This window comes from Drosophila elegans, unplaced genomic scaffold (genome assembly GCF_018152505.1).
Source record: "Drosophila elegans isolate 14027-0461.03 unplaced genomic scaffold, ASM1815250v1 contig_476, whole genome shotgun sequence".
Lineage (NCBI taxonomy): Eukaryota > Metazoa > Arthropoda > Insecta > Diptera > Drosophilidae > Drosophila > Drosophila elegans.
The window spans coordinates 1,450,501-1,474,983 of record NW_024545863.1 but is presented as its reverse complement, the minus strand read 5'-3'; the positions used below and the strand labels follow the sequence as shown (position 1 = coordinate 1,474,983).

At 39.2% G+C, this 24,483-nt stretch overlaps 4 protein-coding genes across 4 annotated transcripts; 2 read left to right on the top strand and 2 right to left on the bottom strand.

Moving 5' to 3' along the window:
- The first annotated feature begins 1,851 nt into the window (after window positions 1-1,851).
- Window positions 1,852-4,082, top strand: LOC108148504 (pro-resilin). The gene is made up of 2 exons (XM_017275541.2): window positions 1,852-2,821; window positions 3,244-4,082. The coding sequence occupies exons 1-2, from the start codon at window positions 1,986-1,988 to the stop codon at window positions 3,779-3,781; spliced, it is 1,374 nt and encodes a 457-aa protein (XP_017131030.1). The 5' UTR covers window positions 1,852-1,985; the 3' UTR covers window positions 3,782-4,082.
- Window positions 4,083-20,125: 16,043 nt separating this feature from the next.
- On the top strand, window positions 20,126-21,421 carry LOC108148536. The gene has a single exon (XM_017275576.2). The coding sequence runs from the start codon at window positions 20,242-20,244 to the stop codon at window positions 21,112-21,114; it is 873 nt and encodes a 290-aa protein (XP_017131065.1). The 5' UTR covers window positions 20,126-20,241; the 3' UTR covers window positions 21,115-21,421.
- A 599-nt stretch (window positions 21,422-22,020) lies between these two features.
- On the bottom strand, window positions 22,021-22,978 carry LOC108149029 (MD-2-related lipid-recognition protein-like). The gene has a single exon (XM_017276378.2). The coding sequence runs from the start codon at window positions 22,934-22,936 to the stop codon at window positions 22,463-22,465; it is 474 nt and encodes a 157-aa protein (XP_017131867.1). The 5' UTR covers window positions 22,937-22,978; the 3' UTR covers window positions 22,021-22,462.
- A 665-nt stretch (window positions 22,979-23,643) lies between these two features.
- LOC108148494 (MD-2-related lipid-recognition protein) lies at window positions 23,644-24,249 on the bottom strand. The gene has a single exon (XM_017275529.2). The coding sequence runs from the start codon at window positions 24,204-24,206 to the stop codon at window positions 23,733-23,735; it is 474 nt and encodes a 157-aa protein (XP_017131018.1). The 5' UTR covers window positions 24,207-24,249; the 3' UTR covers window positions 23,644-23,732.
- Between the last annotated feature and the right edge of the window lie 234 nt (window positions 24,250-24,483).

Genomic DNA, 24,483 nt, shown 5'->3' with positions numbered 1-24,483 from the left:
GGGATTCCCCGATTGGAAACAAATGCTCTATACAGCATAAGGGGGTTGCAGTCCCCCGTCTTTCGACCCCCTCAGAAAAATCCCAGCTGGTCGAGGTGGGTCAGTCAGTCAATCACCAAGGACCAAATCTTTATTAATTCTGATCGATGAGCTTCGCTCGAGTCCTTTTGCAGTTGCAACAATCAAATGATTGAGCGCTTACAACAAAAGCCCTGGGATCTCGGCAAAATGGAGAATGGCCACTTTTAGCTCATACAAATTCGACAGCTGAAAGCGTTTCCGTTTCCGTTTGCTTGTCTCTGTTTGTCCATACATCTCCCTGCGGCCCTTTGTTTTGCCCGACCCCCTGATATACCACCTCAATAGTATAGCTACTGTCCATCGATGATGCAATGAAGCGCGTTTATTTGCTGCTCGTAATTTATATACTGCCCAACTTCGTGCACTTCGATTCCATTCGGATAGAACCATTCAAACGTCTCCTCTGTGTGTCCACTCGCTCACTAAAACTTGTTAGTTAAATATTGCCAGAAGCTGCAACTCTTCTTGCCGATGCACTCGGCAAAACATAGTGTAAGTAAATTAAGAAGCAGGAACTTTAAATCTATTAGATCCATTTAACTTTTTAATAAAAAAAAAAGTTATAATTAACTATTAAAAAAATAACAGCAGAAGGGAATCTAGCAATCAACATACTTTTAATTGCACAAATAAACAACATTTATTTTATGGAATTTTTTTTACCTTCTCAAAACAAGTACAAAAATATATTACATTTCTTAAGTTGCATATCAACCTAAAAAAATGTGGCTGTTTTTTGTTAAGTGCCCAGCCTGCAAGTGATAAATTAATCGCTACATCAGTTTTTAATTCCGTGTTGCTGGCGATTTATCTTGGGCTCCATGCGTTGAGTCGTTTGAAACACTGGGGCAAGGTTTTTCCTGTACAGAGAGGGAGATAGTATGGAAAAAAGGAAAGAGTAAGAGCTTTGAATGAAAGCCAGGCTGTGGCTAAAATACAGTCATGCCTCGCTCCTCGCAACCTTTACGCCCTCCCCAAGCTGCACTGTTTAAAATGATGTATGGCACAGATTTTGACAAATGTACAAAAATGAGTCATGAGTTCGCGGGGCAAACAGAAAGCGTTCGTTGATGTTGCTGCTGTGCCTCATGTTGCTGTTGCTGCTGCTGTTGCTGTTGCTGCTGCTACTTGGCTGCACTATTTACTGTTGACTTTTTCATGTACTGGCTGTTGCTGCTTTTGTTGGCGTTATCCATAAAACAAACACAAACTGGCGGAGAAGATGGAGCTGCTGCTTACACATGTTTTGCACAAAAAGTGGAATGGGTCTGGAGCCTGGCGCCGTAATTAATCATTGATGGTTTACCTTAGCTCAGAGCTCAGTTTTGCAGCAGATTTCCATGCAGGCTTGGTTGTAAACATTTCGCTTCCATTTTGCACATAATATTCAGCATTGTTTTGAGGCTTTTGTTTACTTTATTAAATAAAAACTGTTTAAACATAAGTTTAATTGCCTATGAATCTTGAAAGGCATTTTGAGAAGCTAAAACATAAAAATATCCCACGACTTTCAATTAAAATAACTGGCTAAATTATTTTAGTTATTCATTTAAACCTTTCAAACCTCACGACATATTAAAGTTTTTATGTTTTTAAGAGATGTTGAACAAAATTCGTTATAGCTTTTTAAGTTTTTAGTGGACAGGCTAAAAAAAAACTTTGTTTATTTAGTTATTTTGTAAAACATATTGATATATATAGATTGAGTAAAATCCAGAGGTGTTGAAACTAGTGTCAGTGGGCGGTCAGAAAACGAGTAGGAGCCTTGTAGCTCCGATTCCAGTCGCTCGTCTCGCGTAGACTTATCAACAGCGTCTGGGATATCGATCTCCAGACTTTTCGTACAGCGTTTGGAAATCCGCGTGTAGGTACATATATTTTTGTAGGTTCGGGTTTAGGGCTCGATGACCATGGCCAATCGCTCCAGCCAGCGGGCTCGCGAGTTCAGCCGTGACAATAATAATACCAACAGTAACAGTCACGATAATCGGGACAATCGCGATAATCGGGACGATCGTGGTAATTACCGTGACTTTCGCAATCGTGACAGGGATCGTGATCGCGAGCGCCAAGTGCCCACGGATCCACCGTTCATCGCCTATGTGGGTAATTTGCCCAAGGGTCTAGTGCAGGGCGATGTGATGAAGATATTCTCGGACTTTGAAGTGAAGAATGTGCGTTTGATCAAGGATCGTGAGACGGACGAGTTTAAGGGCTACGGTTACGTGGAGTTTGAGACTTTGGCCCAGCTCAAGAGGGCGCTCTCCTGCAACGGTCGCATCAAACTGGATAACTTTTCGGCGCCATTGCGTATCGATATAGCCGATCATCGGCGACAGACCCCAGGAGCCGGAGGACCCGGTGGCTCCCAAAGTCTGGGCGGTCAGGAAAGAGGTGGCGGCAGAGGAGGCGGCAGCGTGGGTGGTGGCCATCCCTACTACCAGAGGCGCAACTATCGCCGGGATGACAGCGTGGGATCCCATCAGTATAGACGAAACGAAACGCGCAGCAGCAGTACCCATCAATTGTCCAATAGCAGCCCCACCCAGAGCACGTCGTCCATAAACTACCACCGCACCACGAGAGGTGGCTACAACAATCGTGGTGGTGGTGGCAATGGCAACGGGAATGGCAATCGTTACCAGGGAGGACCTCCACGATCCAGTTTCGATGACCGCGATAGTCAACAGGCGTCCAGTAATGGAGGATTCCAACGCAACCGCAACTTCAACTTTAATCGGTAAGAAAAACATCACGTAATAAATCAGTATACATTTTAGAAATTTAAAAACTGATGAAAACATTTACACTGTTTCTTTCTTAAATTTTGAATTTTGTAGTTTGATTGGTAATTGGTCCCTAACATAAGTTTTTCTATGAACCAATCACAATCGATAACAATTATACAATATTTTTATTTACCAATATTTTTATTTTATTTCTAATTTAAAAATTTAAAATTGTTCGTACACATTTTAATTATAATGTTTAATGCTTTTTCAATCAAAAGTTCTTAGGTATACAATAATTAAGTTCGAATAAGCCCCACATTGATGGAAGTCATCTTTTTTTTTAACGATTCCTCAACTATTTTTTGTATTTTTGGCAAAGCAATTAAACTATAGTGCTTATAATTTATTATAACGAATCTTGTACCCCTAGCACCTTCAACAACTCCACTGGCGGAATGGGCGGTGTCGGAAGAGAAGGCAACGGAAACGGAGTCGGCGGGTTTGGAATCGGCAACCTAAACGGAAACGGCAGCTATAACAACTTTTTTCAGAATCGCAATCGCGATCGCCGAGGTCACTACAATCCGAACAACGCTGGCAATGGGAATGGCAACTTTGGCAGGGGCAACAAGAGTCCTGACTCCGTGGTCCTGGAGCCAGGATCATCGGGAACTGGTCCAGGTTCGAGTAATCAATTCGGGTTACTCGACGATGATGATAGGCCCAAATTGGTGCTAAAACCACGGACAGTGACTGCCCCTATTAACTCTCTTGCTGAAACCAAACAGGCTGCTCTGATTTTTGGCAAGGCCAAGCCTCGAGATGATAATGCCACGCCCCCATCCTCACCGCGCCAGGATATAGAGTCCACTGTGGACGCTTTAACCGAAGCCTTCAGTGCTTCTCGTCCTTTCGAAGGATCTGCAGATGCCCCAGAAGATCCAGATCCATGTATAAGCGATGACTAAATTGCGTAGTCCACCTTTAGCTGTGAATAGCATCCATCCCGCCCTTTGTATATTCAAAACTTATCAATTTCGATGACAGTCTCGGCGGGATATTTCATTAAACTTTTCACAGGAAGTTTATATTTTATTAGATTTGTAACCAGTGAAGTTAGGTCGTACAGTTTGCCTTCTAAATCAGCACACAATCGCAAGCAATTTGGTTTTAAATGTATTCAAAATTATTATTTCCGCTTTACTTATGCTTTTGTGATTAGGAATGCATACAAATAAGTAGTCATCAAATAAAAATATGTAAATTCAATAAAAGAGTCAATTTTTTAATAAATTATGTATGTTATTTACAGTAAAATTAAAAGAATGTTATTTAATGTTGACTGCTTTATAACGATTTAAATTCTTAATTCCAATAATTCAATCCATTCCCATAGGCCAATTATTATAATAAATTTATCAAATTACCTACCAACCGGGAAAGGTTACTTACCTAATTAAACTCTGATCGGCCTACGATAACCATAAACATCAGGACCCAAGCCACTCCACTCAGAGTACCCATAAATTGCAAAACTTAATGCGCGGTGACAAAGTCGCGGCAGGAAGATAACTCACCTCCGATGGACAAAAAGGACATTCGCGGACACTTGGAGCGGCATTAACTAGTCAACTTGAACTAATTGAATTGAACGAGATTAAAGAATTTTACACCGAAATAAAGACGTTGTTGGCAGTGAGGCGAAAAGGAAACGAGCGGGAATATAGTAGAGCAGAAGGCCCTGGTATTTATGGGCCAAGATTTACGAGCCACAACAAGTCGCGGCCACTTTTTAGCTACGGCTCCTGAAATTGAGCCGCACATCCTGTCTTGTAAAGGCAAATTGGCTTAATTTCTTTTTAATTTGCTGCCGGGTTTTCCTTCCTCTTGCTCTTCCACTTTCCCTTTCCTCTTCGGCCTTCTCAGGAGCTCTCGAAGCTAAATTCAATTTGAAAAAGTGGAAAAAATAAAAGTGCGGATGTGAGGTGACCTAGCCACGCCTGTTTCCATTTCAATTTCTGGCCGATATGGAGAGCATCCCCGGCCCAAAAGCCAATTTACGCACGAACATTTTTTCAATTTTCGCGGCAGAAACCGCATTGACCCCCCGTCTAATTTTCTCATCCTCCCACCCCGCTGCACTTTATAGAAATCCCGCGGAAAATTCACGGCATTAAAGGACTTTTCTTTTCTTTTCTTTGCGTTCCATTTTTTTTTTTTGTTGCGCCTTTTCTTTATTTCTTTTGAAGTTCGCCCACTGGCCACGAGTTTTATTTGCCTTTTTTTCCCTGGCTGCTCAGGCTTTCCACGCTTTTCACGCCGGACTTTTCCCGTTAATGTGTCACACGCACTTTATAAGCAATTGTTGTTGGCGGAGTTGCGGATGGAGAAGGGTAGGGGATGGCGTCTGGAAAAGTTGACGACGACGTCGACGCCCATGGCGCAATTATTATGATTATTAGGTACAGCTGCACTTGCCCACTGGCTGCCACTTATAAACAAAAAATTGTAATTTACCTCAGCGTCAGAGCACACTGAGAAAAACTACTTTTCAGTACGGCAAAGACTTTATTAATATTGTTCATTAATGTCAGCGCTCCCAGATATTTATACCTTTATGCAAGGTTTAGCAGATAGAAATGCAAGCGAAATTTTTTTTTAAATGGTCAAGGGGTATTTCAAAAACTTAGCACCTGAAATAAAACGTATCTTCTGGATTTTTTTTAATATCTGGAGCTTATATTCTTAATAAAAAAGTAATTTTGAAAATAATTTTTAATTAAATAAATATTATAAGGTGAAGAAGAAAATGGTCAACTATTTTTCTTGTTTTTAATTTCCATCTCGTGTAACTAAAATTTTATAAAAACTCTGACTAAGTTTTCTCTCTGCAATAAGAACTTTGGTGTTGTTGTGGATTGGGGTGGACCTGAACCTTCATCCGCTTTTGACCGTTCTGGATGCTGTGCATCGCCTTGGGGGTCACGCGTTAATAATCGCGCTGAATGACTTCATAATGAAAATATTAAAGGTGTTTGTTGTCCTTATCGTTGTTGTTGTTGCTGTATGGTTCTTAGCCGCCAGCCAGGATCAGGTTACGTACATAAATACATATACAAGGAACGCCCGCAGGACTCGCTCACACAAAAGGCGCAAAGTTTATGTTTATGTCATGCTCTCAAATGAGGTCGAGGAGGAGTAGCGGGGTATTTCTTTGGGTTTAATTTAATAATAATGCTCCCTTTTTTTCATTAAATGTAAGTGCAGAAGCTGCGTTAAGTGGCAGGTTGAAATGATCTAAGTGGGTCCAGCAAAAGGTTGAAAGTGGGAACTAGACCGTTGAGGAAACTTGTTCGAAAGGTGTATGACTTTCTTAAAACGAAATTTAATTTATTAAATATTATTATTATAACAACTTATATATATAAATTATGGATGTCACCTTTAAAGATTACGCCTATTCTCATAACATAATATTAATTTAAAAACATATTTTTATAAAAAACATGTTTATATCTTGTCAAATCCCATGGAAATGTATTTATCAATCCCAATTATGACTTTTTCATCCTGTTTAATAAAACAATACTTTCAGATGCTTGTCTTCAGATAAATTTCAGATTTTTGCTATGGAAAGGGTAATCATCATAGTTAAGTTATAAGCAAACACTACCAAGTCCAATACAATTGCCAAATCGAATATATAGTTAATGATGTCAAAACAATCTCAACTTAAACCCTTGTCTAAATACAGTGTTAAGTCCTATGATAAAAAAGTTTGAAAAGTTACAAACTGACTTGGCCCTTTTAGCATTCTCGGCCAATAGTCAATATTTGGGATATCAGCAATCAGATAGTGTTTGCACTTTCAACAGACGACCCCAAGAAACAATTAAAGCTGAAACAGGACGAAGGGACTACCGGACCACAGAAGCAAAGGTCCACAAGTAATATTTTAAATGTAGTTTCGGGCTAATTGTCATGCCATCGACGGCGTCTTATCGGACAGCAGCAAAACAATTTGGGCAAATTTATGCAACACAAACGAGCTGAGAATGCCCCAAAGGGGCACAGAACACACACAGGACATTCAGGATGCCGAGATACACAGATAAGCCGGGACATATTAAGTCAAAAATGCTGCTATTAAAATGCTAGCATTTGCAGGTCTATCTAAGAGACAGTGAGTGGTATCGACAGGGTTTTGTAAAAGTTACGCAAGGAGGTGAGCGGAAATCTAGACGTGGCCATTAATGAACAAGGAGGAAAGACGACTGTAGACGGACGAAGTGTCCCCGTACATTGGAGTCCATTAAAAAGGACTAAATGGCAATTAAGCATGGGAGTCAAAAGGCAGAGGCTGAGGCAATTAAGCCTCCCTTTTTCGTTGCAAGGACACTGGGCAATTAAGCTGCCGGACCAAAGTTGGCCAATCCCTCGACTCGACCTTATCCTTCTCACCTATCTCTCTGGCCGAGGAAAACTTAAATGAGTTTTCCGAGTGGAGAGAGTCCCGCTGCGAGCATTTAAATGACTGCAACTTTGATTGGCTGGCCGCTTGAGTGGGCAGAAGATTTATCTCCGAGCCCCCCGATTGCACATAAATCCCTACGACGACGATCCCTACACCCGGCCATCCAGGGACCTAGCCATAAAAATATTTGGAATACCCAGCTACCAGGCAGCAGCACATGTTAGAGGGACGACACATCTTCGATATGCTCGTTTAAAATAATTTATTGCACTGACTTGACACCCATTGAACGTCTGCCACCGGTTTCTAAGTACTATATTCCTGCGACACACAAGATAAATTGCGCAAATAGAAAAATGTTCTAATTAAAATTATGCACAAATATTTTGGATTTCTTTTCGCTGTCAACCATCGATGGGGTGCCAATTAAAATTGATTGGAAATTCCGGGCTGGCATTCCTGGCATTTCTACGGCACGTGGGCGTTTCTCTTTTCCGAGTAGCAGCTGCCTGTATCCTGCATCCTTTAGCCTGGCATTTGCATGCTGGAACCGGCTTTTGAACTCGAAGACTATCTTTCTATCCTGACCATTCCGGTTGACTGCGCACTCTCTACGAATCCAATAAAAAAGAAGTCTCAATTAACACTTTTGTACTGGCAAAATGCAGGCAGATGGCTAAATGCATGCATTTAAGGCACCACCCAGGCCTCTGCTAATGTAGCAAATAAAACGGTCACCTTAATGGATTTCTGTTACGCGGTCTAGCTTCGATTTGGACAGAAGGTGACGAGGCACAGGCTCCGGGTTGCGGACTCCGGACTCCCAGGCTCGTGCTGTTTCATTGATTGTCCTTGAATCGCCGCCGTTCGCCACTTAATCCAATAGCGCACATGTTGAATCCTAACAATGGACTCCTGCCCACCCTCCGCCACCTTAAGCGGCTTTCACCTTGACGTTGCCACCACCAACAAGGGCAACATGAAACAACACCACCAGGAATAGCCGCGGATTCGGCATCCGGCAATTTTTGCCTCGACTTGATTTTCGCACTAGCCTACACTCAAATTCATAATTTTTTTTAATTTTAAAAAAACATCTGTACAGGGAGATATCTAAAAAAATATACAAAATTTGGCTAGAGGGTTATGACTCCATAAATTTAACCCATATACAACTTTTGTTAGTAAGAAACCGTTTTGTTAGCTTCAAAATAAATTATTCAATATTAACAAGCGCTTTGCTAAATTTCCTATAGTTTTAAATAATATTTAAGTGTATTAAATTTATTTATATACTTGAAATTAATACGATAAGAAAAATAAACACACATCACTTATAAAGGCAACTTAATAAAACAAATTCTAATTGATTTATATTAAACAGCTAAAAAATTATGTAATAGATTATTATTGTATTAGATTTCATAAGACAACATTTAAAATGTACTATGAATTCACTATTGTATTAATATGATATATTTGAAAATTGAACTACGAGTACATCCAGTTATTCACAATCTGTTTGCTTAAAATAAATATTAGGAGATAACCTTTAAAATGGATTTTTCTTATTTTAAAAATTCCATTAAGCTTTTAAGCTAAAGCTAAAAATTTTTTTTTAAAATATTTTTATTTTATATTACAGCTGAAGTTTGCGATTATTTTCACCAGTGTAATTATCGCTCTGGCATGTGAGGAAATCAAGGCGAAAAACGTGGGGAAGTCCTGAGGGTTGTGCATTACCAACTGTTGTGAAAATTAGAACGTGTAGTTCGGCGCTTTCCAGGACTTATCACACACACGCACGACCGCACCACTGTAACACTGAGCCACTGCACCACCTTCGTGGGCCTTCTGCGATGACTTACGATGATGTATTAGTAGTGGAATTAAAATTAAAAGCACCACAGCCCGGAGAATTTGACAAGCCCGATCAGGTTGCCGTTGCCCCTTTTAATGAAGTCTTTGTTGGGAGTGTAGTGCCACACAGTCCATACCTAATTAATCCCACAGAAACGGCAGCAACCCAAGGAGAACTTAAGCAACATCTGGGCGATGTGACTGACATTAACTAAAGACCGCCGCCACTTGAGGCACAAATTCGGCCGAATTTCAAATTGGGGCTGACAAGCGCGAACGGAGAATACGAAAAACACATTTTGGGCACCCCGAATGAAAGATCATTCAGCTGTCAGAATCATTAAGAAATGTGAAATCGTTTAAATATGGTCTGCAAGAGGTTCCATCATTATTCTTCCCTAAACCGAGCTTTTTTCTGTGGAGGAAATGGGTTGAAGGTGGATGGGGTTGGCGCCGATAGAAACACATGGAGATTGAGCTTGAAAAGTAAGTCTAAAATATGGAAAAGGAAATTGTTTTCTAAGTCTAAAGCTCAAACTGAAAAGACAAAATTGGTGATATACCATTGTTATAAGTTTAAATGTTCTTAACTAAAACTATTTAAAATAATTAATTAGCTCAGTTTTTCAATCTATCAATACAAATGGTACGACTTGTTCTTATTGATAAACTAGCTATGAATTACTCATACAGTTCGAAATGCTTTTTATTCGTAAACACTTGTGAAATGAGTTCAACTTGTTTCCCCCAAATCGTTGGCACTTCCTTCCCCGCGCCAATCGCTTCGCTTTGGGAGGTAAATAAAAATGTTCAAAAATTAATGCCTGTCTTTCATTTGCGAGGCCGCCTTTTTTTTGCGTCTTCCGCTTGGAACCATTCCGTTTTAATTTCGCTCCCCAAAATCCTCACTTCTGGCCACACGTTTGCCAGTGCGAAACATTTTTATTACGAATTCGTGAGTTTCGCTGCAAATAGCAGCTCGCCATTGGGAAATATATAGTCGGTCGGGAGATATATGTCTAGTTTTACACTATTATGCACGGAATCGCGAGCGCGGGGTATGGGCAATAAAAATACCCGAGCATATCAGGAACAAAATCGAGGATGGGGAATAGGAATACGAAGATGGTGCCGATATTCTAGGCAGGCAGCTGCCTTCGGCGTCGTGTGCCATTCGACACACCCACATTTTTCGATTGTCTTACTCTAACACAGATACAAACACACACACAGTCGTTTATTACACCTAAAGAAATATCTTAGACAAGAATAAGCACTTCACTCTATTTGTAACGGAAGTTTAAAAAAAATTTATCTTAAGATAAATAATCTTAATCTTACTAACTTGCTATTGAAACAATTGTACACATTGTCTAAGTATTTATACCAACAAGTAATAATACAATAATACAGTGATAACCTAATCAAAGGCACTCTTTTACAAGTTCTTCTTTTTTTTTATTTAATAAAATTATAGTAATAAATAAATAACAAATTAAAGCAAAATTTGGTAAGAAATTAATTAACATATCAGTTGAACAAAAATATTATATAATAAAAAAACTTATTATGAAAGCATTATCTAGATTTTAGATACATATATTTCTATACAAATTAAAATTAAGTTTCCAAAAACGCCAAGACTTTATTTCCGTCTCTGTTTTCAGTGTATAGAAGCATTTAAATTTCGGTGCGTTCATTGAAATATGAACGATGAGCTGGCGATAAAAGTGGACTAGGAAATTTTCATATAAAGTACCTTTTGTTGGCATTTTAATGGTGCGCTTTATGGAAGGATTAAGCACATAAACTTGTCAATAACTCGAGTGCCGCACACTCTCATATACTCATATTGCCAGCGACTCTCCTCCAATAATAATGTCACCGCACTTTGACTAAGAAACCCAAATGGAGTGAAGTCGCCGAGGGGACAAGCGATTTTATTTATGAGCTCAACGTTAAATTGTTGCCGCATATGTCGAGCGGTCCTGACAACAGGGGAAAATGCGGGGCAAAGGGCAGCGACTTATTAAAAACAATTGTGAGCCAAACACCAGAAACAACTCTGAGCCCTTGGAGCACATTATTGATAAACACACAAGTCGGGGGGAGGAGGGAAATCGGATAATAGATTGATGGGGTGAAGGAAAAATTCTCATAAAATTAAGTGAAAGGCGATACCGAAGAATCTTACTTTTATAGGTGTACGTTAAACTAGATGTGGTTGAATTATATAGATTATCCTGGCGGTTAACTCAGAGTCAATAAGGAAGATATGAAAATAAATCATAATTAATGGATAATCTCCACAAAAGTTTTAACTATCCATTTTGTCAAAGATAATAATTTAGATAATCAAAATATCATATTATCACAATTAAGTTAATAGATTCACATATAAAACATGGTTCTTCTAATTTACAAAAAGGTTTAAACCTTTTCACAACTATTTATAAATAAATGCACCTCTCCTTAATAAACAATCAGCCAACAATCGATGAATATCTCCTAATAAACTTGTTTTGTCGTAAACTTCGGGATTTCCAAGTACGCCAAACATCCATAAATATTTCCCTTGGTAAGCCAGCATTTAGGAAACCTTTTAGCTTCTGCAAAAAAAAAAAAACAAAATCAGGAAAAAAATGGTAAGCCAAACTTGGGCGAAATGAAAATTGCAAGCCACCCAAACCGAGAAGATTACAAACCCCTGCGGCAATTATTTTACGATGCACAAAGGTATTGTTAAATCGAAGAAAGGAAGAAAAAGCGAGGAGCAAACAAGCCGGCAGCCAAAGCAAAGCCAAATATGTTGAAATGCGGCCAGGACCAGGAGCTGGACGAAAATTCGAGCCAAGGATCCAGGGGGAAGTCCTGGATGCGAACGATGCCGCAGTTCAATATGCAGCGCCAGGCAATATTAAAATATCTTAAGGATATTATGTTATTACGCACACATTACACAGCAGACTGCGGGCAGGATGGATGGCAGAGCATCGGGGCAAACTCCACTCAAATGAGATAATTCCCTGTAAAATAATAATAAAATAAGCAACCTTCAGACAATGTTCAACCACTCTACCCACCCAAGGTTTTTATGATTTTCATATTTTCGCAACCCCCGCCGTTTAAGTGCTTTTCAATATGAGTAAAGTGCATTAAAGGTATATCTTTCGGATTTTCCCTTTTGGCCGCCGGCTAGGCAATCTGAAATGGGAGGCGGGGGCGTGGCAGATTGGCCAACTCAGGGGGATTTTCGTATTAAAACAAAACACACACCCACAATCAAGCTTCGGGGCCCAGTGGTAAAAATAAAGACGGACCAAACTGCGATCTGCCGAATCAGCAGAAAAAAAGCAAGAAAGCCCGTACAAATGAGCCACATTCGAAGTAGAAGAAGAAGGCAAATGGAAGACAATTTTTAGTTTTGATCTAAATGCGTCAATAAATTTTAACACTTTCAGTCGTTCGGGCGACAGAAACAAAAGTCATTTCGAGGTTTACAATAAAAAAGGAGCCGGCAAACGAGCTGTTTAATATACCCTGGAATGAAAGTGGTAAATGAATAGAATACTTTTTGGTGAAAAGATTTTGCAAAAACTAAATTTTCTGTTATAACAAAAATGTACAAAGATCTTTTAAGTTTACCAAGATCCGTAAAGTATCACCAAAGTGAATTATGATTTTTAAAAAATATTCTTTGGGTACATTATTTAAAATATGTCACAAATATTGATTAAGCAAAAACAAAATAATATATTTTTGTCATAGAACTAAGTTACTTTAGACATACATTTCTTCTTCTAGAATTTATTAATTTTTTATAGTTTTTGGTTGTTAATAAAACTCTCAGAACTCAAACACCAATTTAAATTCTGATTCCAATTTTAATAGTGAGTATCTTTTAGTCGACCCTTTGATAAATCCACACACGCTCCACTTACTTTTTGGCCACCTCAGCATTTTCTTTAACTTCTCTGCCAGTTCGGTCTTATCAATGGGCTCATTTTAAAATCAACGCCTAGTCCTAAGACTCCTGCGAGTCCTGCTTTATTTACGAGAGATGTCAATGACTGGGTTTGCGATTTTCTTAGCCCGAATTTTCCAAGTTTTTCATTCCATTTATGGCTGTGAATTGGGGCCGAGCAAACTTATCGCCCCATGTGCATCTTCAGTGGTACTTTCAAAGGGCTTTTGCGGGGGAGGTGGTCCCAGTCCCAGTCTCAGTCAGTCAGTCAGTCAGTCAGTCAGTCAGCAAAGGACTGTTGTCCTGTGGACCAGAAGTAAAGCATCCGCAAAGAGTTCGCACAGAGTTTTAGCCCTAATCCAGCAACGGAGGCCATGGCATATGGACAAACAGTGCTGCCCTGGCAAATTTATCGCCGCTGATAAGCGTTAATAAATTAATTAGAATTATTGAAATGCGTGGTCCGTCGAGGTCCTGCCACCGCATATCCTCCTGCTCCTGTTTCTGCAGCTAAATGCAAACACAGCCATGGACATGGGCATGAATATGGAAGTGAATTGGGGATTGGGCATTGGACATTGGGCTTCGTGGAAGTGGAAGTGGACATGGGATGGCAGCCATTATGCGCTGATTTGTGTTGCGTACTTTTGCGGCACAGGACAAAAACAGGACGAAACACAGTGCCACATCCGAAATCCACAGGACACGCACTTTTGAATTAGTTTGTTTGAACTCTCGGGCCTTATCTCAAGTTGTAGATTTTCAACATTTTGTAGTCATTTCCGGCTGCACTTTGAATTTGCATTTTGTGCTGCCGCTTTTATCAATTCAATTTACGCACTTGCATAAAGAGGCCCTGGCAAAAACTTAACGAAAATTATTTGAAAACAATGGGGAACACTTTAATTTACAATCGCTGCCTAAATTTCAAATGTATGAAACCATTACAAACTGTAATTATGATTATAAGTTTAAAATTAATGATCGATTTGATGCTTGAATTTAAATCTCCGAAAAAAAACTTTAAGTTCTAAGTAATTTAAACGTAACATTGAAAATAAAATGTAGATACTATAATGGATTAATAGAATCGTACTTTTTAAGCCCTTAAAGTTCTCTCTTACAACAACTAATTCCTTTTTTCCAGTGTAGTCTGGTTGGCTATTTTTTTCGTCTTACCTTTTGAGCGGTGGCAAACTTTCCACGTCTTGTAGCGTCATTTTTTCGCTCTCTAATGGCATTAAAAAGTTTGTCCGCCGCTGGGCAAAGTTCTCAGCACTAAGGTGCCTTTTTTATTGGCGCCTGGACGTGTTTGCCCCGCAGGAATTCACTTCCCGTTTCCAACACCCAAGTCCTTGAGCTTAAGGTGCAGGTCGAAAAAAAATAAAAGGAAGCGAAAAAATTAAATAAAACTTTTTTAGCTCACAAATGTTTTGCTGCTAATTGAAAATATCTGTTGGGTTCAATTAGACGATACTGCACCGTGCGGCGGCTTAAGCGGCTGACTGGCCAAGCCCCCCCTCAAACGCCCCATTCCCCAGCGAAAAAAAGGCAAAAAAAAAACTCGCTGATTTAAGCAATTTTTTGTGTGCAACTTTTGCGCTTGTGTGGCGAGACTTTTCAGCTTTTCAACGAACAACTTGCAGCTGATAGATCAATTTGACGAAGGAGGGGGAATTTGATTTCACACAATTCTTAATGCAGAGGGAAAGTTTTTCCACAGTTTAGTGGCATACAAATGAGGCCAAGCTTCACCTGCAGCTGAAGTATTCTTTTTCCAAAGGAAAACTGACCAAAAGAAATGAAAAAGTTCTGACCAAAGGTTAATTGGATAGTTAACAGAGATGGGGTGGCAAAGTTTAATCAAAAGTTGTTCGATTTTCGTTGAAATTAAATTGTAAAATATTCATTCCGCAGATATGTATTTTATTTTTTAATATATATGAAGGATATCATTATTTTCTTTTTCTAACTTTAAATGAGAATAAAAAATAAGACGGACTCGAGGTGGTGCTAAGCCTTGAATCTTATTTAAATTAAACAACAGATAAAACAATTTAAAAAACAATTTAAAATTGGTGCTTTTGTTTTAATGTCTTTAAATATGATTTAACCTTAAATTAAATACTTATTTTGTTATACTTAAATACAATATATAAGCAAATTGAGTACGTTGTACCCGAGAGATTAATTGGGGGTCTCTTTTTGTGTTCCCTATTAAGTACATTTAATGAGCCGACGCACACACACAATAAATAAACAAAATCAGGCATCAAATGGCCAAACACAAATTGTCAATTAAAAGGTATTTAAGCTTAATACCCAGGTCACACAGCCACGTCCACGTAAATTAGTGCAAAAATCAAGTGGATACCTTGATACCACGATTGACCCCACACGCATGAGCCCCCCGATTTTCCAGGAGCGGTACGAAATGTGAGAGGAATGGGGGACAAAGGCCACAGAGCAGGGCAACCGACACCAATAAAGCCAACAAAGCGTTTTTAGGGTTAAGTCCATGTCAAAGTGTCAGTTTAGTATCGGTATCATGTCATGTTGTCTGCTCGTTCATGGTGTGGAAATTGTTGTTGTTGTTGCTGTGGGTGATTTTTGGAGGCAATGGGTTGCTGTGGGTGGTGGGTGGTGGGGGGAGGTTTTAATTTCGTGTGTGCTATGTGGCAACATCAGGCCAAACAGACGTGTGCTCTCTGACCCTCTATCTCTGCCTTGAAATTGCGCTGAAGGTGCAACGTTTTACTAATGAATTTAACAAGGATGCTGGCTGCAAAAAGTGGGTGTGAAAAATGGGTGGATCCACGGTCAAAAAAATCTCGAAGGCTTCTCTTATTAAAATGGCTTACCAAATAAATTAGATTATAAAATGTTATTCTTAGGGGATATATAACTTCAAAATATTAAAAATATATATATAAATTAAATAAATTGGTGTCAAAACATATTTTATCTAGGCTCTGCATATGATTATGTGGGATTAATCTGAAATAAGGGATTAATAAAACCAATAAGTACTTTTTTTTTTTTACAGCATTCTTAAAACAAATAAAATTATAAAATAAATAAAACTGGTGCCATTGAATTATCTATAGTTTTAAAAGAACATAAGAGGTATACTGCAACATATTTCGAAAGTCCTATGGTTATCTTTATAAATAAGAATTTATATTTTACACACCCTATGTTCTGACCCCTTTAAGTTTGGTTTTAAAAATAGAAGGATTCTTTTGCTACAGCGTTTGAGCAGTATTTTTTTCACTGTAGAAAAAGGGGTAAGAGTAGCACGTTGCAGTGTTGCATGCTCATTAAAATGTCAGGGCAGCAGAAAGCAGTCTGGAGAGTCCAGCTCTTCTGGGGGCATCAGCTGCACTTTGTGGCACTGCTGTTTATCCTGCCAACATATTTTTCAAATGTTCCGTTTGCATAAGTGAAAAGGCCAAAAAAGGAAGATAACACACACATGCAGCAGGGGTGTACGTGGAGCTGGGGCTTCCCAACATTGGCGTCAACACAACAGGGGCAACAAGGGGTTAAGGAGTGGGCCAAAAATCTGCCAACAATGGCGCGTAAATTTACGACTCACCTACGCGACTAGACGTTCTTTCGACCGGGCCAAATGCTCTCATGGGGTGGTCCAAATTAAGGGAACGGGCAGAGCACATGTGTGCGGCATATTTAAATTTGTTTTTATCCACATTCAGGTTGCGCCTGTTAATCCAATAAAATTGCGTAATTAAATTTGCGCTTCATTTGGCGTTTGTCATGTTTGTCGTTGCGGTGACAAATTTTAAACCTGTTGTCTGCCATCCTAAAATAAAACCCATTTTCCCAATCCCAGTCGCAACAAAAAAAGCTGAGCTGAAACCAAAATTGTTGTACACGTAGTAATTTTTCAATTGCTGCATAATTGAAGGCAAACCAGTGGAGAAATGCGCACCAAAAAAAAATTGGCAAAATATTGGCAGCAAATTGTCGGCATGACAAAGTGGTTCAGGACCAAAAACCCCAGCTCCCATTTTTCAGCCTGTTGATGTGTGGCTTTGTTTGCCACTTTTATTTTTTATTTTTTTTTTTTTGTATTGTTTGCCATAGATTCGTGTCCTCTGGGGGAAAATGGAAAGTTGACTAGCAATTGTGTGAACGGCAGATGAAAAATGATTTTTAATTGTTGGGCGTTGAGTGTTGAGGGTTTTGTGGTTGGAGAAAAAAAGGGTGAAAATCAGTGAAACTCTTCCACATTTAGCGGGCTTTTTTATGCTGGCTGACGGACGAAGATAAAGTCATGTGCAATTGTGAAATTGATAAGCGCAAGTCTGCGACGACAACACACGGCACTTAATGCTTCCGGCCCTTTGGAGCAGGGGCCTCAAAGGAAGTCGATAAGGTCCATAGCCCGACAGACCCGATAAGGCCAGTGCATCGGTCGACGATGCAACAGAACTACGAGTATTCAAACGCTCCTCACATGGCGGCCGGCAAACTTTAAAGGAGCTGACAATCTTTAGCTAGAACAGCAGCCACACTCGAGAAAATTTCCATATATTTAAAAAAAAAACCTTTCAATATAAAGTATATTTATTAGAGAACAGAGGATTGAGAAAAAAAGAATATTAAAGAATTTTAAAAATTAATTAATTTCAATTTGTGTTTTTCAACATGGACCAAAATACCCTCTTAAATATTAAAAAAAATGTATTATTTCATTTTAACTTTCCTCTCACTTCATTTTATTTTTAAGCAAGCCACATTTCTAACTTCAGGTGCCTTCGATGGTTTAAAATACGATTTTTTGATTCATCTACCTTTAATAAATTGCTAATTTATTCCCCAAAAACCCCAAATATTTGGTAATAATATTTTGTTTCCGTTAAAAACATTTTGTGAGTGCACGGTGCCACGGGTGCCAAGCACGGAACGTCACTTTTCTTATCAGCCCGCTTAAGTTCGAATTGCGCCTCGGTTTTTTAACGGTTGGCAATGGGATAATGAGGTTGGTCGGCTCTACCATATATTTTCTTTAGAACAAAGCTTTACAAGCCCCTGTTCTTGGTTATTTGCGTGTGTTCGTTTCACATTATTCACTCAATCTGCGTTTCACATGTACTTGCATTCATAATTTGCGCAGTTTTTTACTACACAACCTACAGATTATTTTTGTACTCTTGTAAAAATAAATTAATGAATGTGTATTAATATATTACTTTTCAACTGTGTAGTATTTTCCTACATGCCAATTGCCAACATTTTTATTTTATATTACCAAATTTTTGAAAATATATTTTTATGTCTTTTTAAAAAATGTGATACGTCATAAGAGTGCTCTTATTTTAGTTGAACGCTTACACCTAACATAAAATCGAAAAAAAACCTACATTTTTCAGGTTTTCTATACAGAAATAAACTCCTAGCCTTTTGCTGGTTTTCGGAAATATTTTCTAGAGCATTTCCAAATTCGGATTGACCATTTCTATGAACGATTCTAGGGCGTCATCTTGTCTCCCAGTAGCGTGCCTCGATCCGCAAGTCGTCTGAGATAACTGCGAAATGCGTCAAAAGTCGACATCGGCTTGTGCCACAATTTTGGCGATTAAACAGAATGAAGACGGACCGGGATCGGGTTCGGGGGTGTATATACTAAATAATATGAGTGTGTGGACGCTGGCCATAATGATGAAATGTAATTTGGAGCACTGAGATGAGCGGCTGTCGGGCTGTTATCGCTGTCGCTTTTGCTTTGAGTTTAATTAAAAAGTTTCGCTCTTTGTGGCAGCGGCCGCAGCCGAAAGCACACTCCACATTCAAATGCATATTTTGATTTAATTTTTTTTTTCTCTATATATATATAATTAAAATACGTTCACGAATGCATTTTTAAGGCGTGTCTCTTTATTTTCGCTTGTGGCCAGCTGGGGAAAAAGCGAAGATAAACCGAAGAGCAAAGGATGCGGCAATATTAGTGTGTGCAAGATATTAACAGCATATTTGACATAACAATATGGAGAGTGTCCTGCGAAGGCAACAGCAACAGGAAGCAATTTCTCATCGTACTTGTATGCTAGTTTTTATTAGCCCACTCAAACCATCCACTTACACATCCACCCACCAAGAAAGCACTCTTCTTCTGGCAGGCAGGCATTCAAGGCATCCTCATAAGGATACAGAACTGCCACCAAGATTCTTGGCTTTGGCCAGGACATGCCGGGCAGCTCATAAGACAACATAAAGTATGACAGACATTTTGGCAACACTTTGCAGACCGTTAGCAGCCCCGGCTTTTTAAATTGTTAATGCCAGTGCGACTTGTTGGGGGTGTGGGAGTGGGGCTTATGCCCCGGAAAAGACAAAGGAGCTGTCATAATTCGCTGCAAAATATTGTCACCCAGCTAGCTGCACACTCATATGAGGCCAATTTGCCTTGGCCTGCCATTTCTTGGCTGCCTTTCTGGCAAGACATTAGTTCGCCATTATATGGGCCCTGCTCCCCCAAATCCTTTTCAGCTTTTCTTGCTTTTCGAGCTGCCCGGAAGTACGCGCCATTTTCTAATATTGTAACGGAAGCAATTAATATGATCATTACAATGCGAGAAATCCCAGCAACAGTCGTCTTAATGGTAATGCTCTCCATCAAGCTCTCGTTATGAGTTGGAAAACGAATAGAAATGTATAGGAGTGGGCTATGCTGAGACAGGATGTTGAGTAACCCTTCAAGAAGTGAAAAAATATAAAGAATAGGGGCATATAAAAGAAAAGACATTTCTTCGGAACTAAGCTTTATTAACTTAACAAAATCCCACGAAAAATAAATAAATATCAAAAAAAAAAGCGCATAAAACTTTGTAAAATCTATTTAATTAACTGTTCCCACCATAAATATCTGCCAAGTTTTCAGATTATTAAAAATAAAGGTAGACACCTTTTATAATTTACAATACGTTTATTTCAAAAGATTTCTGTTCAAGGCTGTTCAAGCTACGTTTTTCATTTACAATTTGCCTAAAACAAGCTATCCATATTTTAAAAATCAAGTTCAAATTTATTTCTTTTGTTTGATTACTCTTGATGAGAAGTAACAATACTCCTTAAATTGTACAATTTTATAAGTTTTCGACAGCGATATGTCATTTGCCATCCATTTCGATCGATCCATGCTGGTGGAGTACGGTGCTGCCTTTATGTATTACATTGAAAAGTACATGTTAATGGAGGTAATGAGCCGACTTCTAGCGGAGATTGCCGTTTCGGATGGAGTGACCGATGTGCGTCGGTGGATGGGCGAGAATATCAAGCGGATCGGTGTCGATATATATACCAAATCGTTGGACGCCTTTCATCGTGGAGTTGAGAGAGATTTCTACCAGCTGCCCAGGAATTTTTACCATCGCATCGTGCTCCATGGCAAACCAGGATCGGGTCGAAGCTCTTTGGCACATGTCTTAGCTCAACGTTGGAACTTACTCATTCTGGATGCCGATGTCTTGGCCTATCACAGCATAAATAGCCAGAAACAGGATGAGCACTCGCGATTGCTGCAGGAAGCCATTGAAAAGGATTGTGTGTACAAAAGGTCCCAGGCAGTGGGAAATCTCATTCAGAACAGACTCCTCAAGGATGATGCCCTGCACAGGGGTTGGATACTGATCAATTACCCAAACAATAAGTGTGAAGCTGAGGAACTCTTCGAGGGCTTCACTGTGCCCCCAAATCGATTTGTCTTCCTGCAAATCGATGAGCGTATGGCACGCATGCGAATTGTGCTGAATAGTTATTCGCCAGGACCTCAAGCTCACATTAGCTTTTTGGATCGCCAGATGGCCCAGTTCCGGAAAAGTGAACCTGCTCTTAATGCCTATCTCAGTCAGCGAAGAGAAGTTGTGTATGTGGATGCCTCACCTTGTTTCGAGCAAGTCAAATGTGAAATCATCTCGCAACTCACAAAAACTCCGTATGTTTTGGGTAAAAAGTATGGCGAGGCCAATGCCAAAATTTGAATTTGACTCAAGCTCTTCAAGCATCCAAATTGAGTAACAATGTGTGCTTTAAGTCCTTTCTCTGATTACTCTCGTTATTATTATTATTTGCTCAAGTGTCTGACGTTGTTTGTGTTTTTATTGCCTTGCTTTTTTTTGGGGTCAGGCCTATCAGACTTCTGACCGATTCCCCAACCACTCAGAAAAAAAATCCTACGTTTTCGTTTAGGTAAACAAGAAACGCAAGAGACACTTAAGTGGAAGTGGATGTGATAGAAAATATTTGGAAGAAATAATACCCTTTAAAAAAGTTTCGATAAGCGGGCTAGCTGAAGAATAAAAATATGTTTACCCAAAATATTTATTTTTAATTATTATTCTAAATTACTTCGAGCAGCAGGACTCCCTCAAATATGTCAATACATGTTTTATTTATCTAATTTCTTTAAACAGTTATCTATTTCTTATATCTAGATTAATATTATCTCAAAACCTAATAAACCAAAACGCATGAAACAGTACACCCTCATCCTTTTATAACCCTGAGTAGGAAAAGTGATTTGCTATTTGAATTTTCCACCACTGAAAAATGTGAACAGAAAAACAATAAAACTCCGAAAAAAAATGAGAGGGAAAAAGAGAAAAACAAATGATTTTATGACCACAACTTAAGTGCTCAATTTTTAATTGTTTGACGACGCTGATAAGACCCGCAGAGGAAAGCTGACAAAGGCGGGAGAGTTTTTTTTAATGGCACCCAAAAGTTCAATCAAAGTTTTATACATTTTCCCTCTTCTGCCCGCGGGACCTTGGGGTTCAAATTAGTCGCCAGCAGGTTGATGATTATTGGAGTAAATATCTTTATTTCTTGAGGCTGTCCCCAGTGGGCCGTAGCCCGACACACAAATAATTAAAAAACGCACTAAATCGTTAACAGAAAATAAATTTATTCACCACAATCTGGAGCTCAGTGCGAGAACAGAGAAACACTGTAATCAGAAGTAGATAATACACGAATTTTGTTTTTAAATTTAATTTTGTATAATTTTTAAAAGAAACAAATTATAAGTCATATAACAATATTTTTCAATGAACAATATACAATTTTTTTTCTTTAAAAATATGTTTCGCCATTTCTTTTTCCTTGAGTTATAGAAAATTTGTGACATTGTATTTGTAGTTTAAAATTAATATGGACTTGGCTTACAAAATTAGTATAAAAGTGGAAAAAAAGACGAAATCTATTTTAAAGTATTTGTTGTGTTTATTGTGTCATAACTTGGATAAACACAAGAAGATTTTTTTCTAGGAGTTTTTGGATATGGTTCAGAGGAGGCCTTTCAGGGCCTGCGTATTTTTCAGTATCGTTTTAGCGCACCACCTTAATGTCGTTGGTGAAGCAGCAGCGTTTTCCGCTAACGGGATCCTTGAAGGACCAACGGATGGTATAAGCACTCAGTGGAAACTTTGCCTCGATGGGCACTTCAGTGGTGTAGGTCTGCGTCACTCCGGATCTCAAGGGGCAAGTGGTGTACTTGCAGGCGTCTCGATCCATCGTGAGAAGGGGCAGTTCCTCCGTCTCAGATTTGGCCCATCCCAAAGTGGCCTCCACTCGGTCAGCATCGAAATTGGGAGTGAAATCGAAGCTCATCTTAGTGCTTCGTCTCCGGCGAACGTTGCAAGCTAAGTTTTGCTTGGCCTCGGGACACGGCATCACCCTCACCTGCTGGATTGTACAGCTGTCCACGCTGTCCGGACACGTTTGGAAGTTGATCACTTCGGCGGAGACGGATCCCAAGATCAGGACCGCGGCGACGACCAGCAGCGTGCTCAGACGCAACATGATGGATCGAAAGTCGGACACGGAATGCAAGCACAGGCCACGATTACGGACTTCGAAACGAAAGCGGCTAATCTTCGGACCCGTTGACCCCTAAAATCGGGTCACATCTGTGCCTACAATCATAAAGCGAAAGCGGTCACAAGCGTGTACCAACTGATTGCAAAGGAATTCCTTATCAAAATGTACTTTGAGTGAACATTTAAACATTTGAAAAATGAAATAATAAGCAAAAATATAAAATTACGAATTACACAAGTACAAATATTAAATTTATAAATTTTTACATCATAAATTCAAAGCTATCATTTTCCAACACATCTTCAATACGCTTTTTAAATGATATCAGATGACTGGTAAGTCCTTTCTGATACGTTTCAATTTTTAGATTTAAAAAAGATAAAATAACCAATATAATTTTGTTTTCTTAATTTAAAAACTAAGAGAGTAAAATAATTAAAAAGGGTTTCATAATGTATTTCATAAAAATTTTAACAAAAACTGGGACTTAATTTAGTCATATATATATTTCAAATTAAAATCTTTGTGCTTGGTAACCGGATTCATTGAAATAGCAATGCTCTATTATCAGCAGCATTCTTTTGTTCTCTGTCATTAAACTAATCGCTTTGAGGTAAAGCGAGCCTAATTAACCTAATTATAATGTGGGGAGAGTAAGACACTGAGGAACAAGAAAATTCAACGAGCAATCAATTTAATATTTTTGTATTTCAATGTTTAAGAAATACAATTAACTGAACTCCAAATATTTTTTGTTGCCAGAATTTGGAGTGACTTCTTAGCGCACAACCTTGATGTCGATGGTGAAGCAGCATCGCTTCTGGGAGACGGGGTCCTTCAAGGCCCATCGGATGGTGTAAGGACTCAGCGGGGACTTGGAGTCGACGGGCATGTTGTTGGTGTAGTTGTGCGTCACTCCGGATATCACGGGGCAACTGGTGTACTTGCAGGCCTCCCGATCCATCGTTAGCAGTGGCAGCTCCACCGTCTCCGATTTGACCCATCCCAAGCTGGCATCCAATTGATCGGCATCGAAGTGGGGCGTGAAAGTGAAGCTCATCGTGAATCTGTGCCTCCGCCGGACGAGGCAGGCGGTATTGAACTTCGCCTCCGGACATGGCGTCACCATCACCTGCTGGATCGTGCAGGTGTCCACGCTATCATCGCACATTTGAAAGTTCACTATTTCCGCGGAGACGGATGCCAAGAACCCGACGAAGGCAATTATTAGCAGCAAGCTCAAACGCAACATGGTGGTTCGAAAGTCGGACGCGGAATGCACGTACTAGCTACTATTGCGGACCAATCGATAGAATTATGATAATAGAAAAATTGTTAATCGGAATGTACTCAGTTTAGGAATACTCTCGAAAATAAAGCATATTGATTTATTCAAACAACTGTTTAAATGACAAGTAATTTTTTGTAATTAAATTAAAAACAATCGGCTTGTGGAAAATATTTCTAAGCACAATCAAAGAAGTTTTTAAATCACTAGAGATTTTTAATTAGCAGTCTTTTCAAATTAG